At 41.3% G+C, this 17,776-nt stretch overlaps 2 protein-coding genes across 4 annotated transcripts in view; one reads left to right on the forward strand and one right to left on the reverse strand.

The window, feature by feature from the left end:
• The window catches only part of peli1b (pellino E3 ubiquitin protein ligase 1b), a 43,704-nt gene extending 32,752 nt beyond the window's left edge, over positions 1-10,952 (forward strand). For both annotated transcript variants that reach the window (XM_049599981.1, XM_049599982.1), the window contains exons 5-7: positions 125-322; positions 946-1,134; positions 6,967-10,952. In XM_049599981.1, the coding sequence (XP_049455938.1) occupies positions 125-322; positions 946-1,134; positions 6,967-7,545 (966 nt within the window). In that variant the 3' untranslated portion in view covers positions 7,546-10,952. The remainder of the gene's footprint in view (positions 1-124; positions 323-945; positions 1,135-6,966) is intronic.
• Positions 10,953-13,084: 2,132 nt separating this feature from the next.
• LOC125903216 (caspase-14-like) lies at positions 13,085-17,776 on the reverse strand. Of its 2 annotated transcripts, XM_049599987.1 has the most exons (6): positions 17,623-17,776; positions 17,368-17,523; positions 16,362-16,587; positions 13,867-14,023; positions 13,679-13,788; positions 13,085-13,587 (listed from the first exon to the last, which is right to left on the reverse strand). In XM_049599987.1, exons 1-5 carry the CDS (start codon positions 17,641-17,643, stop codon positions 13,716-13,718), a joined length of 633 nt encoding a protein of 210 aa, XP_049455944.1. In that variant the 5' UTR covers positions 17,644-17,776; the 3' UTR covers positions 13,085-13,587; positions 13,679-13,715. The 2 variants fall into 2 exon arrangements, with proteins under 2 accessions (XP_049455944.1, XP_049455945.1); XM_049599988.1 differs by lacking the exon at positions 13,085-13,587 and having other exon boundaries at positions 13,677-13,788.

Raw genomic sequence — 17,776 nt, forward strand, 5'->3', positions numbered from 1 at the left:
CTGTTGTTACTCTCTTCTCCAGCAAGTCTCCTCAGAGGGAATAGATTATTGTTTTATCTCATAAATGGAATACATTGTCATCTTGTCTTAAACTTGCAACAACAAATCTCTATCTTTTCACCAGATTGGTCGATCGACAGAGAGTCCCATAGACTTTGTAGTGACGGACACTGTGGCGGGCAGCCAGAGTAACGCAGACACCCAGTCGGTCCAGAGCACCATCTCCCGCTTTGCCTGCCGCATCATGTGCCAGCGCACGCCGCCTTACACCGCACGCATCTATGCCGCTGGCTTCGACTCCTCCAAAAACATCTTCTTAGGGGTGAGCGTTGAGCTGTCTGGAGCTTCAGACACATGTAGGCGAGTGTGAGCGAGTAAAAGGCAGAAAGATGAAGGGAGAAAGCACCAAAGAACCATTTGATATGGAAGATAAAACTCTCCGTGCAAAACCTTTAACCTGATTTCTTTTCCCAATCATGTTTGTTTTTACTGTCCTATCTATTTTTCATTTAATGTCAGAAGCAGACGTCATTCCTCTTGATTTGTTATGGTCATGACAGCAGAGGTGCAACAACAAACGTCCTGTCAAAGTGTCCGTGGCTACAACATGACAAGCTAATTTCATAAAAGAGGAACTGACTCCACATAATTTGCTTTTCAGTCTTGCCATAGCAGCATGTCAGTGTGTACAACAAAATGCTACAGCTACACAAGTCAAGGATGAGTTTCTAATAGTACCTGTTCATCCTATATTGTGCTTTGCCCCTGTTGAGTTCAGATGTTCGGGGTTTAGTCACAATATAAATCAGAATATACAAACTTCTAAATCTTAAACAACTGAGTGACAAGATACATGTATTACAGATGTTTGATTTGGGACTGCATGATGAAAAATTCAATTGTCCCTGTCCTTATAACACCTTCTCATGTCCTGGTTTTCCTCAGGAGAAGGCTGCTAAGTGGAAGACGTCTGACGGTCAAATGGACGGGCTGACCACCAACGGCGTGCTGGTGATGCACCCTAGAAACGGCTTCACCCAGGACTCCAAGCCAGGCGTCTGGAGGGAGATCTCAGTCTGTGGCAATGTTTTCACTCTGCGGGAGACCCGCTCAGCGCAGCAGCGAGGAAAGATGGTGAGAAAAGATGGAAAACGTGTAGCTCCACATTCACTGGTGCGCTCAGTGTGCCCAGAACATTCAAAACAGAGATTCAGCTACTGAAGAGCTTTCACAGTCAGGGTGCGCTCATCAAGTGTTTCATCATTGCTGCTTTAGAAAGGAACCGTGCTAGTGGGTTTTCTAAAGGAGAGAACAGTTTGGCTTTTTTAAGAAGACCACATGATAATGATGATGTCGCCAATCACAACAAAAAAGAAGTGTTTGTGTCTTTCTTTCACCCCCTCCCCTCAGTCCAACACTCTCACACTCTTGTACCAACTTCATGACTCAGGCAGCGCGAGGTTAGTCAGAGCTTAACACCACCAGGGGGTTATCGGGATGCCATCCCCATGGCAACAGGTCCGGCTGTCAAAGCTGTGTGTAACAGGACCTTGTAAGGGGATCCTCCAGCTGACGTCGGCGCCTCTCAGCCAATCATAACCCTCACTCTGCCTTGTCAGCGTGGCCACCTGTGGCATTCCTCTGATTGGATTTAGGTTGTTGGTGGTGTGTTTGATGAGGCTTTATTCCTCCTCCATTCCTCTCCTCTCCATCCTACCACCCACAACATACACATCATCAACCACGAGCACACAGTCAGCAGTTCTAGCATTAATCCGTCTCTTTATCTGGGGTGCCACCTGTTTCCAAGTCTCTCCAGCGCAGCACAAATTAACAGCTCTCTTATCTGCACCTGCCCTTTACCATCCAGAGAGTTAACTGTGTGTGCATTATCCACCACTACAGAGACCACTCGTTATTTCACACGTGATTGACAATTTAGATAGTTGGCTATGGGAAAGCACCTATTATAATTATGTACGGTGACAGAACATGATGGGCTTTAATGGTCCGAATGCACACAGGAGACCTCTCAGTGGAGTCCTCTGCGTGTTGATGCTGTCACAGAGATCATTTTTGGATACATTCTGAAGGAATTTTTTTATTATAAGTAGGTACTATTATTGTATGAAGAAAAAAGACAAACTAGAATCAAAGCTGTAAGCTTAAATTAAGATGCTTCAGCATAACAAATGCTCTGTGTTCTCTTTTGAGAAAAAACAAAAGAAACCAAAAGGAAACATTTATTTTATATGTATTTTTTTGGCTTTATGATGGCGCCCCCTATTTGCCCACATAGAAAGAGAACTTGTTTCCAATAGCCAATTTTAAACCATATTTGCATGAAGTACTGACATTAGCATTCTATCACAGGCAGAACAGACACACTGAGCCAGACAGCAGCCTGCTACGCAACACAAGAACCACAGTCTCTGAACAGTGACAGCCTACATTAGCTGTCCTGCTGAAGTCTTCTTCCTTCTTGTCCTGTGTCTTAACTTGCTGAGCGAACGACTAAACAAACTCTCACAGGGGGAAAGTGCACTGCTAACATCAGTTTGCAGTTCAATGAGCTGAAGCACAGCATGTAATCTTACCACTCTGGTTTGTTTACAGGGTTCCTGCGGATTCTTAAAAAAGTCTTAAAAGGCACTGAATTCATTCATTTAGAAATAAGGCTGTTATTGGTATTAAAATGAATAAGGTCATCTTTCAGAAGTCCTAAAAATGCTAAGACACAGGAGGCACGATTATATAATTTTTTTCTTCCAATTTTTTTTTGCTTATTCAAAAAACACCTCTTGCAGTAACGTCATGCAGATCAAGAGGGTTCACTGTCTGTTAGCTCCGCTCCTGTCGTACCCTGGACGACTCAGTGAAGTGCAAATTCAACAATTGGCTATTTAACCGAGATTTTTCAGCGTGGCGGACACCAATACAAGGCAATGCATACAAGGCTTGGTGTGTATTATACAGAGGTAGAGCAGGTCGTCCACTAATTGGAAGATCAGCGCTTCAATCCTCGGCTCCTCCAGTCCGCATGTGGAAGTATCCTTGGGCAAGATACTGAACCCCAAATTGCTCACGATGGCTGTTCCATCGGTGTGTGAGAGCTTGTGAATGGTTACTGAGTAGCAGGTGACACCTTGTATGGTATCCTCGGCCATCACTGTTTGAACGTGTGTGTGAATGGGTGAATGTGACACGTAGTGTAAAAGTGCTTTGAGTTGTCGGAAGACTAGAAAGGTGCTTTGCAAGTTCAGTCCATTAATGGGAGTCGAGGCAGTGGCAGGTATATCCAAGTTTTGTTGACGTCAGTTCATTTTTTGTTCCCTCAATTTTTGTTATTGTAAAATTGCTCTAAAATTTCACTCTGAGTGGCATTAAAAAGACTCTTTAAAAGTCTTAAAGCTAACTTGCCTCAAGCTGTAAGGACCCTGTGTTTAGATGTTGGTGCAGTCCTTACTTTTCAATACCACTAACAACATGCTGTCTGTGCATGACATGTCGACTGAAGCACAAGTTTGTTTACTCTGTCTCTGTTCCCTCCTGGTGCTCAGCCTGCGAGCTGCTGTCAATCAAACACAGACACCGACGGGCCTGTTTAGCCACTGAACTGCAGCATTTCTGATACTTCTATTACAACAATTATATGTTATATATTATTATCAACACATTTAAAAAAGCACCTTGACGTTTGACCTTAATTTCAGTTGTTCTTTGACAACATACAGTCCTTTTAGATTAACTTCTTTGAGGTTTGTAATGTAATGCGCCCTTCCCTCACCGCTCTGTAAATGGGATAACTGCCCTGCATTAGTGAAGGTTAACAGCTGAAGGACTTTCTGATTGAATGGGGGGGGAAATGTCATCTCAGCAAGTTTGCCAAAAAGCTATCTAGCTAGCCTGTGTGTGTCTTTGTGTGTGTATGTTAATAGGCACCTAAAGGGGGCTGCTGAATGAATTTAGGGTTTTAAAATCCCTTGTTTGTTCCCTCACCTGTCCTTTAAAAAACATCCATTAGAAAAACGGAAAGAACGCTCACTGAGAGAAAAAGATTAAGGCTAAAAATAACATTAACAGTTGTCTTTTTAATGGATGTTTTTATTTATTTTAAAGCAGTAAACACCAGGCAGTATTTTAGTAGTTACTGTGAGGTAAAGATGAATGATGTGAGGCGGGTTGGTCTCAGTTTGTGGACGGACTCACTCAGCCTTGCCAGAAGGGCAGCTGCCTGCCCTCCTGCAGTTGGACACAAGGTTGAAGCCAGCTTAATTAGGAATATCTTACAGTGCAGTTCACACACACACACACACACACACACACACACACACACACACACACACATAGAGAGGTTTTCAGTGAGCCTGCTGTAAGGGCTGTTGTGAAGTATAATAAATGAGCACAGTGTCTGAGCCCCTGCTGCGTTTAATAAAAGCTTTTGTGCTGATAAATGTTCGCTTCTGTGTAATTTAATTATAACTGTGTGTCGAGGGTGAGAGTGTGCGGATGTTTACATGGATCGACTCGACCTGGAGCACTCAGATCATTAAACCTGAGTGTGGTAATTTATTGATCAGACAAACACTTTTTCAAACTGTCATCCTTTCCTTGACATGGCGGTGGGTTATTGATTAGAGGAGCAGCCATGTGACTCAAAAGTTTCTGGTTTGAAATCAGCTGAACAGCTGGGAAAATCTGAGCAGGGAGGGGAGAAAAACAATAACAACTGTTTCCCTCGAGCGAGACGCTGAACTCTTACCCGTTCCAGTTGAGCAGCTTGTTGGCCAACAGTAGAAAGACTGTGGTTTTACTGGGCAGATGTGAATGTGTGTTACTGCATCAGTGTGCGAGAGCTTAGCGAACCTTCCCAGGATGAATGAAGGTTAAAAACTGTCACCAGGAGGGACACATCAACCTGTGGCGGTGTTGTGCCGCAGCCACAGCAATGGGTTTGCCCCGAGCAACTCAGTGACCTCGGCACCAGCGTTAGTACGGGTGACCTCACCAAAGAGCCCTGGGAGCTCCCCGCTTCTGTGTATCACTCTTTTAAAAATAGTTTTTTCGTCCCTCCCTCTGCGCTCAGTCTTTCTCTCTTCATCCTCTTATTTTTGTCTATCTCTGGTTATCTAAATGTGGAATTTCCCCTCAGCGTCTGATCTGTGCCTCATCAAGACTGTAGTTTACCAAATTTTCCAGCAGCTCTCAGTCCTGTTCCTCCACCCACTCACCCCCTTCGTTGTTCTTTTAATTTCCTCATGTCATCTTGCCTCCAGCTGTCGGCCCCCCTGCCTCCTCCCTGAGCCACACAGCTGTCTGAGGTGCGCCTGCGTTACACTGCCACCTGCTGTGTCCACACGAATACTACTATAAGGCAGTCCATCCGTTTTCAATCTCTTATCCTGATCAGTGTCACAAAATGAGCTGGAGGTGTTGCAGGGTGCACACAGGAAAGTCACTAGTCCTTGAGAGAGGCTGGAATCAGTTCAGTATAGGTGAAAAAAGTAATGTTTGAAAGATGTGAAAAATCAGCAGCTTTTGTCTCTCTGTCATTTTGGACTGAAACTTTTAATAGAAAGACATTTGAGGATCATTTTTCATTATTTTGTGGACTTCTCATAAACTAAAAGATAATGTCAGTGTGTCAGTGATAGGTAATATAAAATCATCTTTAGTTGCATCGTTATTATTGTCATTTTACAAGGCTACATTTACACAAATACATCAGCTTCCATCTGTAGTGTTTCAACAGCAGTAAGGCTCGAAAAAAACTAATCAAGTGAAAAGTCAGTGAATGTATTATGGTTATTTTTAGCCAAGCCAGCGGGGGGCTCTGGGGATGGCAGTGTGGGTTGGTCTGGAAATGTCTCAAAAAATATTACTGTAGATAGTTGTCAGGAAATCGTACTGACTTTGATGATCTCCCAACTTCTTATCTAACACCATCCATCGTGTACAGACGTTCATGTTAATGTTATCCACAGGATGAATTGTAATCAGGTCTGTAGCTACCACTGGGGGAAACAGAGTTCATGTGCTCCGTGTTTTTTCTGGGAATTTGACCTTGAGTGCAGGTTATATTTTATTATTTAAAATTGTAGATGCAATGACCTTAAAATGTGCCAGTGTTTAAGGCAAAGTAAGGTTAGAAAAAGTAAGAGATAGATAATGAATAAATACAAACATTTAAAAACTGTTTGAACCAAATGTTATTCTTGGAGATCAAACTCATACAAATATTCTGTAGAAAATCATGTAGAGAAACTCAAAGGAGCCTCTTTGCAGAAATGAAATATAACATTCCTAAGCATTTGTTTTCATAATGTATAATCACCTTAATCTAAGAATAGTTGTGTCTTCATTACCTTAGAATGAGCTGTTCATGTCTACATAGGGAGCTGATCCTTTTCCAGTGAGTCCTCCATGTTGCACCTCCATGGAAAGGACAAACCAAACACTGGCTCTAGATAGGGCCATTCTCATTTTACATTACCTGAAGGCCATTACAGGTTCTCCAATAAGCTTGGGAAGGGAGGGATGAGCGGAGGAGTATTAAGTTGGTTACAGTCTGCAACCTCATCACTAGAAATCCTATATACTGGACATTTCAAGGGTTTTTAGATGCAGAGTTAGTGTGACCTTTTAAAGATGTTTCCAACTAAAAGTCATTCCTGGTGGAGCAGAGGAACCTCCTAGAAATATTTATTAATTGAAGACAATATTTTACTTAAATATAATTGAACAGATGAATGAATTAGTTTTACAAAAGTCCTTGACATTACCTGGGGTTGGACGAGCTGCTTGGACACACGACCTCCGTATTTCTAAAATCCTCGCTACTGCCCTGATTGTCACATCGTGCCTTGTTTGATATTCAGTGATCTGAGGGTTCAACCTGCTGTATTTTGTATTTAAATACTTCTGTTGTCTGTAGCAACTCATCTCTATAATGTGTCTCTGTTCCAGGTGGAGACTGAGAGTCAGGAGCTGGTCGACGGCTCTCTCATCGACCTTTGTGGCGCGACTCTGCTGTGGCGTACTGCCGAAGGCCTGTCTCGCACCCCCACCCTCAAACACCTGGAGGCGCTTCGGCAGGAAATCAACGCAGCCCGCCCACAGTGTCCCGTGGGCTTCAACACGCTGGCCTTCCCCTCCATGCGTCGCAAGGACACGCCGGATGAGAAGCAGCCCTGGGTCTACCTCCAGTGCGGCCACGTGCACGGCTACCACAACTGGGGCAACCACCGCGAGGAAAGGGAGGGCCGGGAGGGCCGGCAGAGGGAGTGTCCCATGTGTCGAGCTAAAGGGCCATACGTGCCGCTGTGGTTGGGCTGCGAGGCGGGGTTTTACGTGGATGCCGCCCCGCCCACTCACGCCTTTAACCCCTGCGGCCATGTTTGTTCAGAGAAGACAGCGGGCTTCTGGAGTCAGATCCCGCTGCCACATGGCACGCACACCTTCCACGCCGCCTGCCCCTTCTGTGCCCAACAGCTGACTGGTGAGCAGGGCTTCGTCAGACTCATCTTCCAGGGACCCCTCGACTAGCAGGGCGACTTCCCAGCATCCTTTGGATGAAGCAGAGCGGGGAGTTTTTTTTTGTTAAGACCCTGCAATGAAAACGGGGAGCGACACAGATTTGTTTTCTTTCCTCTGCAGTTAAGATAAAAACTTTTTTCTGGACTTTTTGTCTCTCTCATTTTTAAGTGACCTTTGTATTGCTTTTTCATGAATGACGACAAAGATTTCTATATTTTCACGTGAAACCAGAGACACAAAAACCAAACAGAGAACAATGCTGGGTAAACCTTTTGTTCGTTTCTCGGAAAGAACTTTCAACAACAGTATTTTTCTAAATTACTAATGTACCGTAGTGCAAACGTACGGTTTTTATTCATGTTTATTGTTGCAATATACATCTGTGTACATCTCTTAGAGCTAATTTAAACAAAGATGTTTATTTATGGCCCAGGAACCATCGCTTCATCCTTTATCTGTCAGATATGCCTAACGTCAATACTATTTAGCATTTTAATTTGAAGATACAGTATATGGTTAATCCGATATAAAGTTCTAGGTGTGTTCTGAGGGTTTCGTTCCGTGTCCCTCCCCGTCCATGTTCACCCCTCAGATCTGTTTGTCGTATTTATACACCCTGTCCTCTGGCGTGCTCTCACTCTGTGTGTTAACCCCTCAGTTATACTTCTCGCCTTTTCACATTCAAAGCAATAGATTTGGAACGGAAACCTCCTAAAGCATTATGGGAGTCCTCTGGGCGTCTGTGTAACACTCAGACAACTTGAATGGACTGCTCCCTCCCTTTAAAGTCCGAGTGAAACGTTTCTGTGGGTGAGTGAATCTTTTCTGATCACATGTTAGCCATGATACCGCAGCTATGTAGCACACACACAAACATACACACATACACACACACACACACACACACACACACACACACACACACACACAAACCAGACCTGGTCAAATACTTTTTATTAATTAAAAGTGTAAAGGAACATGCACCCAAACATTTATTGTACAAAAATAAGAATATAGATGTTACAAGTGCTGTTTATTCCTTACTCTGCTTCTCTGCTGTGATGTTTGAGGCTCACCTGCACATGTACAGCAAGAATGACACCCATTGTTTTGCCAGATACAGTATTCTGATCAGTATTAATCTGAGCTTAGAAAGTTATTTATGCTTTAGGCATCTTACAACAACATCCTGACTGTTTTTAACCAGATATTTAAATGAAAACTTTCACTCCAGCCAGTATTGGAAGATGCTGTTAGAGGCTGATAAAAGATGTGGTTTATTTTAACACTGATTTACGGCACCGTTTCCGGCATGATTTTAAACACTAGTCATAATTTATGAGAGGGAGGAATTTCAGTGTGCTTCTCTGTCTCTCTCAGCTGATCTGTACCAGTGCAGGAAGTCCCATCCGTCTGAACACAACACAAGATAAACTGTAGCTGTTTGACTCAGGTTTGATCCACACTAACACATGCATGGCTTCACGTTAGAAAATTGTCTTCATGGGTGTGTGTGTGTGTGTGTGTGCTCATCAGGGCTTCATATTAATTTGTGCTTTCCAAACAGTGTGCTGAAGTGGCCCCATGGAGCATTTTAGGGGCGACGAGCTGTATAGTGTGAAAGCAAAATATCGAGACTGCCTTCTCTTTTATTAACCATGATGAGAACTGTTAGCTCTCTAATAACAGTCACTAGGGCTAAATGAGAGTGCCGTTAACGATGTCCAAACAAGCTTTTAATTTCAGCAGCTTTATTGAAACACGGTCGCCAACAGATCAATTTGTGATAAATGTGGTTCAAATAAGAGCCTGCAGTTTAATTAAACATTAATTCTGTGAGGTGGACAAACAACAGAAAGAAACTCTTGTCTGTTGTCTGCTTTATATGTTCCTCCCAAACCAGTCAATCACAGAAAAGTCTACTTCTACATAAAACCTTCTATTTTTAAAAAAAAAAAAAAAATTGACCAGTTGTGTTTCATTAGAATGAATTAACATGACATAAATATCAATAGCAGCACTGTTTGTTCAGGAGCTCATTGATATTTTGGTCCTGACCAGTCAGGAACGAGTACTAATGTAGCACTGGTTTATAATACCCATCCTTAGTTTATCCCACATTTAGTGCTAAGTGATTAATCATTTTTATATTAACATCAAATCTGGAATGGAGCAGGTAATCACAGCTGTGATTTTTTATTTTTTTTGGTGGGGTTTGGGGGTGTTTAATCCTTTATTATGTAGTCATTAGAAAGATGACAGAAAATGAGGGGATAGAGAGACAAAGCTTGAAACAAAACCAGAGACGTTGGAGTTCATGACTGGCGTCTCAACCTGGAGTCGCCATCTTCCTATCTTAGATTCAACCAGCCATAATGACAACTGTCACCAACAAATTAAAACAAACCATCTGCTTTGTTGGTAGGTAGGAGTCAACATGAACCTGAGCCCTGAAAAACAGAAATCAAAGCATCTACAACTCATGACAAACTCCGCACGCTGAGGAAGATCATGCAATTCGATTGAAAGCTGGATAACAGCCATGAAATGGACCTTGTGTTTAGTCTGCTACTGCCCCCATTTACCCTTCACACTACCTTCACAACAACACACAGACTGAGACAAAATGCTGAGTGCAGAGAAGACAGTCCTGATGTTTTGCACATTATGTGTAAGCACAAATTCTCCCAACCTCCCGCTGCTGAGTGCACACACAACACATCCTGCATCCAGTTAACTCATGAGAACGAGACACACGCTCGAACTGTAGAAACTTCCCAGCAGTGAAACAGCTTCACTGATCAGTCACTTCCAAACTGTCCACAACACCTTCGTCAGTGTACGCAGGAGTGTGTGTGTGCGCGAGTGTGTGCGTGTGAGAGAGAGAGAGATTGTAATTTATGTGTTCATGATGATTGTATGTGTGCAGTTTTCAGTTTGTGTGTGTTTATCCATCTGTCCAAACACACACACATACACAGTATCATTTCCATCACCCCAGTGCTCGGACTGCAACACACTAACTCACCTCAGGGAGAAAACAATGACCTGTGTCACCCCCCAACACACACACACACACACACACACACACACACACAGCTAAGGTCTTCTGAGGATACCTCGTAAGTACAAAAAAATCTATTCTGGATTTGAAGTCGTGTCTCCTTCACCCAGTTTTTGTTTCGTTTCATGGAGGCATCTCGTCTCTGTGTGTGTGAGTAAGGGCTTCACTCTGTCTCTGTACTGTTATCTCAGCCCTGTTTTAACACAAACACACGTCCGCCTCCCTCCACTCCGCTCTTCTTCTTCTTCTCCTGTCCGGAGTCTCCTTGTGCTTGTAAAGGCGAAAGCAAAGAATGTTTCCAGCAAACACTTTTTTGTAACAACTTTAAACAATAAAGTGTAAAAGTGACATATTTCACTGTGTGTGGGGCTATGATTTAAAAACAGCTCTGTGTTTTACAGCTTAGAAATACAGAGCACAAAAATTTAAACACAACATTTTTGTGTTTGCTACTTTAAAATCTAAGACTTTTGATGCACTCAACAGATAATATTTCTCTCAAATCTTGTTCCACAAGTGTGTTACGAGCTCTGTTTGTGAGCACTTCTCCTTTATCAAGATAATCCATCCACCTGACAGGTGTGACATATCAAGACGCTGATTAACCAGCGTCATTACTACACAGGTGTGCCATGGGGATGGTCTGACAAAAGAGAGGTGCTCACGAACACAGAGTTAAACAAATTTGTGACCAAAATTTCTATCAAGTGCATAATAAAGTCTGAGATCCTTATCTTAAACCTGTGAAAAATGGGAGCGTTTAAATTTTTCTTCAGTGTCGTTACCAGAGAGGTGGATATATGTGCAATTATAATAAAAAACATTTGGTCAGTACTTTGTTTTTTATAAGGAAGGAAATGCATTTAACACATTTGTTTGACCTCAAGGATACACACAATAGACCTGTTTCACAGCAGACATTATGACTTGTCATAATAGGTAAAGCACAGGTGTATTTCATAACATCAGTGATGGCTGCATTCCACTTATGGGGGGCTTTGACAGTGTGCATGCTGCCTCACTGGAATAGCATACTGGGACACTAATTGAAGCTGAGACATCGTTAATGTTATCAGTTTCACCTGTGCTTTTCCCACTATGACTCGTCAAAATGTCTGTTGTGAAAAAGGTCTATTTGTACAGAAGCGTATTGCATTCACTTGACAAATTAAGAAAAATCTGTTTTATTGAGTAATTTTTTCTGTTTTTCGGAGTAATTTTTTTATTTTTCTGTTTTTCGGTGTAATTTTTTCTGGTTTTCATGGTAATTTTGTTTCTGTTTTTTGTGGTAATTTTGTTTCTGTTTTCGTGTTTGTTTGTTTTTTCGGGGTAATTTTTTCTGTTTTTCTGAGTATTTGTTTCTGAGTTAGAGCAATAGAACAACAGACGCTTTCATTCCTTTCTTGAGAGCTCGATATAATGGAAGCAAACATGACCCGCTTGTTTAGTCCAGTTTTACTTTGTTTTGGGTTTGAGACACTAGGAGATACTCTTTAAGTCATATAGATGGTGTTATCATTAGTTTGTCGACTTTACGCAGGCACCTTTAAGACTTTGCGGTTGTTCAGATGAAAAGCCCATTCAGATCTGCTGGACATTGCAGTGTTTCTTCAGAATCAGTTGGACACATATGGCAAGCTCCATACAAAACAAAGTAAAACTGGATTAAACTAAACAAGCGGGTCATGCTTGCTTCCATTATATCGAGCTCTCAAGAAAGGAATGAAAGTATCTGTTGTTCTATTGCTCTCTTAACTAAAATACTCAGAAAAACAGAAAAAAATACCCCGAAAACAAAAAAAAAACAAAAAAAACACGAAAAACAGTAACAAATTTACCATGAAAAACAGAAAAAATTACACAGAAAAACAGAAAAATTAAAAAAATACTCTGAAAAACAGAAAAAAATACTCAATAAAACAGATTTTTTTTTATTTGTCAAGTGAATGCAATACGCTTCGGTAATGATGAGACACCATTATGAAAGGTACGTAAAACTTCTGACAGAAGTTACAGGACACCTCCAACTGCTAACAGGGTAAGCTATAACTCTTTTAGAAATTTTTAATCTGTCGTATATTTGTAAAATCTTCCCAGGCCCTAGAAATAGAAAAACTACATTCATTTTCGTGATGTCTGGAGCTGCAACCATTCGTCGATTGGCAACAGTTGATAATCAAAGAATGCTTTAGGTAGTTTTCTAAGGTGATGCAGGGCAACCACCAGTCTTTCAGAAAGAAGGCTTTCACCCCGTCAAGATAAGGTTCTACAAATCCATGATGTGGGCAGCATGCACTCTTGTCGCCACCCTGTTTGAGGTGTACGTAAGCATACACAAGCCATATGCTCTGATGAAGGTCAACAGACTTTTCGGTCTAAGGTCTACGCTTAAGAATAAAGTGAAACACTGCATAGATGTAAGGGGCGGAAATCTTTTCTACCGGTAGGAGCCAAACACTTACTGGTTTCAAACTTCTTAATGTGAGAGATTTATGATTTTATTTGTCATACATGATAATAAAAACTGAACAGCTTTGGATATTTGGAGCGCCGGTCATATAAAACATACCATTTGAAGGTGACACCTTGGTTTCTGGGAAAGTACACACTGACAATTTTTTTGTAATGTTTTATTGACAAAATGATTGATCGAGAAGATATAAGGCAGATTAATCAATAATGTAAATCAGTATTTACAGTCCTAACAATGTAATCTCATTGAAAAGTAAGAATAGTAAGAATCTGATTGAGAAACCAGGGCTTTCAATCTTCTTAAAAGGTCAAAATCTAAAAGGACAGTCAAAGAAAGTGGGTGAGAAAAATTCTGACATCAGAGATGGTAACTGTGACGCGTACATGTCACTGAAACCTGAGCATCTTCTTCTGCCCAAGTAGAGCGCTTTGGTGAGGGTCGACTCAACGGTCATTACGGTCTTTCTGATCCCATTTTCGGTGTAGGTGTCTTCATCAACCATCTTTTTGTTCACCTGTTGAGTAGCAGAGAGACGGTTTCACCCTGTTGATAAACTGTTCAACACATGATGATTAAAATTCCATAAGGTGCCCCTGCACGTGTACCTTCACAAACAGGTCCCGCAGATGTTCATTCTCTGTGTCAGCTGATGCAAGCACCTCGGCCAGTTTGACGAACATATGTGATCCTGCGTTTGTCATCCAGGCCACAAAGTCTGCGAGCAAACAAACACAGCTTTAGGTTTGCTTTTATGTTTTAGTCACTTTAAAAATGATTAATATTTTGATATTACCTGGTTTTGTTGGATAAGCGACAAACGTGAGGAATCAGTGGTGACCGAAACTTGTTCATGTAGGCTCTGTGACCATATGTTTCCATCTGTGCACTCAACTGAGCCATCAGGTGATAATCTCTCTCTTTATCAGCACACACACCGGGGTCCTCCATGTCTAAAAACAGCAAATTAAACACAGTTTTTACATTTGTTTGAATTGTTTTCTATATCGACATGTGAAACAATCAGCATTTTGTGTTTAATGATGTAGCACTCCCTCATTTTTTTGGTACTGGCTGTCATTTCCCTTTTCTTCAGTTCATTTTAGCTGAATGTCACGATTCCCCTGAGTTGATTGGAGGGTTATTTAAATCACCTGTTGCACAGGGTGTGCTGCAGCATGACTCCTTAATAAGAATTTAGAGCAGCTTGGTGCATTTCACCTCTCAGCCAATCAGGGTGTGAAGACGCCCTTTATTAAAAGCTTAAGACAAGTTGAGAATTGTGCATCCAGGGCATTTTGATCCTTCCTTGACCTAATGCTGACTGCATGTTCACAGATATTGTTACACAGAAACTGTGCTCTCTAGGTCCTTTAAGTCTTTGTTGTCTTTTACTCTTCTGATTGAGGGTGATTTTGAGCTTTGAGGGAATTTTAAAGCAGTGGTTCCCAACTGGTCGGGTCTCAGGGTCTAGATTTCTGCTTAGTCATTAGTTAAAGGTCCACACAGCTGAATACCTTCAGCGTCATACTTGCGTTTGGCCATGTTGTCAAGTAGCTGTCTGTTAGTCACTCGCTCTAGAGCAGGAAACGGCACATTAGAATAAAAGCTTTGTGCTGAAAATCTGCTGTACTTAAAAATAAAGTGTGCTTTATACAAACTAACTTTGACAAGTTCACGTGTCACTTGCGGTCCATTCAGAATGAGCCCAGGACCCACTTTTGGACCACGACCCACCAGTTGGGAACCACCGCTTTAAAGATCACCTTTCCATAAAGTTACATCAGCCCAGTTACCACAGAAAATGTTGACATTGTACGTTTCTGCAAATTGTCTATACTATAATTAGCAGCGTTCACAGACAAACATCTGGACACATTTTCCCCAGAAATACAAAATGCTAACGTTATTAGCACAAGCCTATGGCATTTTACATTGTATAAATTAGCTTAGCAGCTAGTGATCTTTTCCTCTTCTCATATAAAACCAGGACAACAGCAACATTTAACAAAGGTAACGGTACATAATTTGGCTCCATTACAACTCATAAGGTTCACTGACCAAACAACTGTCTCATACTTGGCATGTTTTCCAAACAAATACAACATGCGGGAGCGTACCTATGTTCCCCGGGTTCTATGTTCCCCGGGTCCTATGCTCCCCGCTTTGTATGGGACCCCAAAAGGGTCCTATGTTCCCCGCTTTTCACCAAAAGGACCCGGGGAACATAGGCCCTTTTTTTTTAAAAAAAGGGTCCTAACCCCTAACCCCTTTTTCTCAAAAGGGTTCTATGTTCCCCGGTCCCATACAAAGCAGGGAACATATTTCCTTTTGGGGAAAGCGGGGAACATAGGATGCTTTTTTTTTTTTAAAGGGTCCTATGTTCCCCGATTGGGGAGGAACATAGAACCCGGGGAATATAGGGATGACCCCCAACATGCTAACGTTATTAGCACGAGCCTATGGCATTTTACATTGTATAAATTAGCCTAGCAGCTATCGATAATTTCCTCTTCTCATATAACACCAGGGACAACAGCAACACTTCACAAAGGTAATGGTATATAACTTGGCTCTATTACAACTCACAAGTTTCACCAATAAAACAGCTGTCATACAAGTTTTCCAAATACAACATGCTAACGTTATTAGCACAAGCCTATGGCATTTTACAATGTATAAATTAGCCTAGCGACAAACAGAGATTTTCTCTGTGTCACCAAAACCAGGTGTTTCAAACCACAACATCATCTTAACCTAACCACAACAGTGTGTTTTAGTTGCTTAAACATAACCACACTTAAACCATCTCAAGGTGGATAGTGGATTGCGAGTTATCTAGACGAAATCACTGCCAAGCTGCAGACAACTGTTGGAGACCAAAAGGTCAACAAAGTTGGCTGGTTTTTACCAAGTTCAGTGACAAAGCTGGGTATTTTAAGCCATAGCATGACCTTTCCTAACCAGAACTATGGGTCTTGTGCCTAAACATAACAGCACATTATCCACAATGTTGTTGAAGCATAAAGTTTCAGTTGCATATTGGTGGATTGCAGAAATTTGCTTCTCCAAGTAAATATTTTTTATATCATGTGGTTGTGAACCAGTTCTCAGGCTGCTCCCTGATCAGATAAAGTCAGGGGAATCAGTGCCACCACAATGATGTTAACTGAATAATCAACACCAGTCTGTTGAATTACATATAATACTGTGCTGACGTCCCCACTTCACTCAGTTCATGAAAATAACAGTTTGAACCAATTTCATTAGACACAGCTGGATTCTACTCACGTCCCCTGCAGGCATCAAGCATGAAAACCTTTGGTTTGCCCCTCAGCTTGGGGCACTGTTGATCATTGAAACAGTGAATGATTTCGTCCACTTCCAATGTATTTTCCCATGGATCTATGATGACGTTGCGGTTTCCGTGGGAAGAGGTCACCACAAACACACAGCTGATGTCCTCATGACTGTAGTTGATTCTGTCTCTGAAGGATCTCAGTTTATCTCTCATTTCCTGATTCCGCACAAACACCCCCCCAAAAAAAGGAAAGAAATAATAAGGAATTAATAAAACCCTGTGCACATTTATCAATGCACTAAACTTGTAGCTTAAGTAATTTTAATGAAGCTGTTTGATATTGCTCCTTTTTGTCCTCAAATTGTCACTTTGAAGAGTCACTGATTTCCTTTGGATCCTTGTAAAATATTGAGTAATGTTACATAGAATATATACATGCCAGGCCTGGTGTGCATTGTTATAACCTCAGTCATTTAAATAAAATATTAGGATTAAAAATGTGTAGTGTAATTAAAACTTTTTGTGCACACACCAAAGGGCAAGTCAACCTCTCAAGGCACACCTGTATTTATATTTGTGCACAATAACCTCTATAACGTGTGTTATCATGACGTTTGTTTTTTTCAACTAATATTAAATAACAATTGACAACCAACTATTACTCATGAAATATTTAACAAAACAAATCAAGAATTAATTTTCAACTTCTTAAAATTACAAGAAATCACCAATAACACATTCTTTTTATGTGGGAAATAATGTAAGATTAATTTTATTTTATTTTATTTTATTTTATAGCTAGAGTTTGCCTCTTTATTAGGAAATGGGTGTGCACAACATACTGATACAGTCAATTAAAAATTCATTCATAACTTTTTGTAAAGGCCCAGTTGAATGTTGCAATAATAATGTGCGGTTATCACAACATCCCACGGCACACCTGGATTTGTGTACCGTGTCACACCATTTGAGAACCACTACAGTAGACAGCCATACCTGGACAGATCCGTCAATCACAATTTCAGGCACAAAACCAAAATCGTTGAAAAATGTTTCCATTATCTGAAGGTCTCCGACGGCACCGTCATTTCCCTCCTTCACACACAACATCAGTGCTTCTCGTTTCCCACTCATGTCATATCTCTCCAGACCCTGAAGGACAATAATGAAATGCCTTAGGTGGATATCTTTTAAAATTAACACAATCTAGGTTTTATAAAAACAAATCTATAGATTATAAATAAAACTTACCATGTTGAAAGCCTGTGCCATGTCTGCCTGTTAAAGTCAGCACCTTGTGCGTGTATTCACTCTCTGCGCTGTGATTTGACTGATTGTTCTTTCAGGTTGGAGGCACATACGATCACGTGTCAGTGTCAACATCTGGCCATCGGTTTACTGGAAA

Source organism: Epinephelus fuscoguttatus, linkage group LG16 (genome assembly GCF_011397635.1).
Source record: "Epinephelus fuscoguttatus linkage group LG16, E.fuscoguttatus.final_Chr_v1".
Taxonomy (NCBI): domain Eukaryota; kingdom Metazoa; phylum Chordata; class Actinopteri; order Perciformes; family Serranidae; genus Epinephelus; species Epinephelus fuscoguttatus.

What these genes read in the sequence shown, in the direction of transcription:
- LOC125903216 (XM_049599987.1), bottom strand. Translation starts at nt 17,643, where the DNA reads ATGGCACAGGCTTTCAACATG. An exon ending in TGGCACAGGCTTTCAACATG is followed by an intron (nt 17,524 to 17,622) that starts GTAAGTTTTATT and finishes ATTGTCCTTCAG; the next exon opens with GGTCTGGAGAGATATGACAT. An exon ending in TGATTGACGGATCTGTCCAG is followed by an intron (nt 16,588 to 17,367) that starts GTATGGCTGTCT and finishes GTGCGGAATCAG; the next exon opens with GAAATGAGAGATAAACTGAG.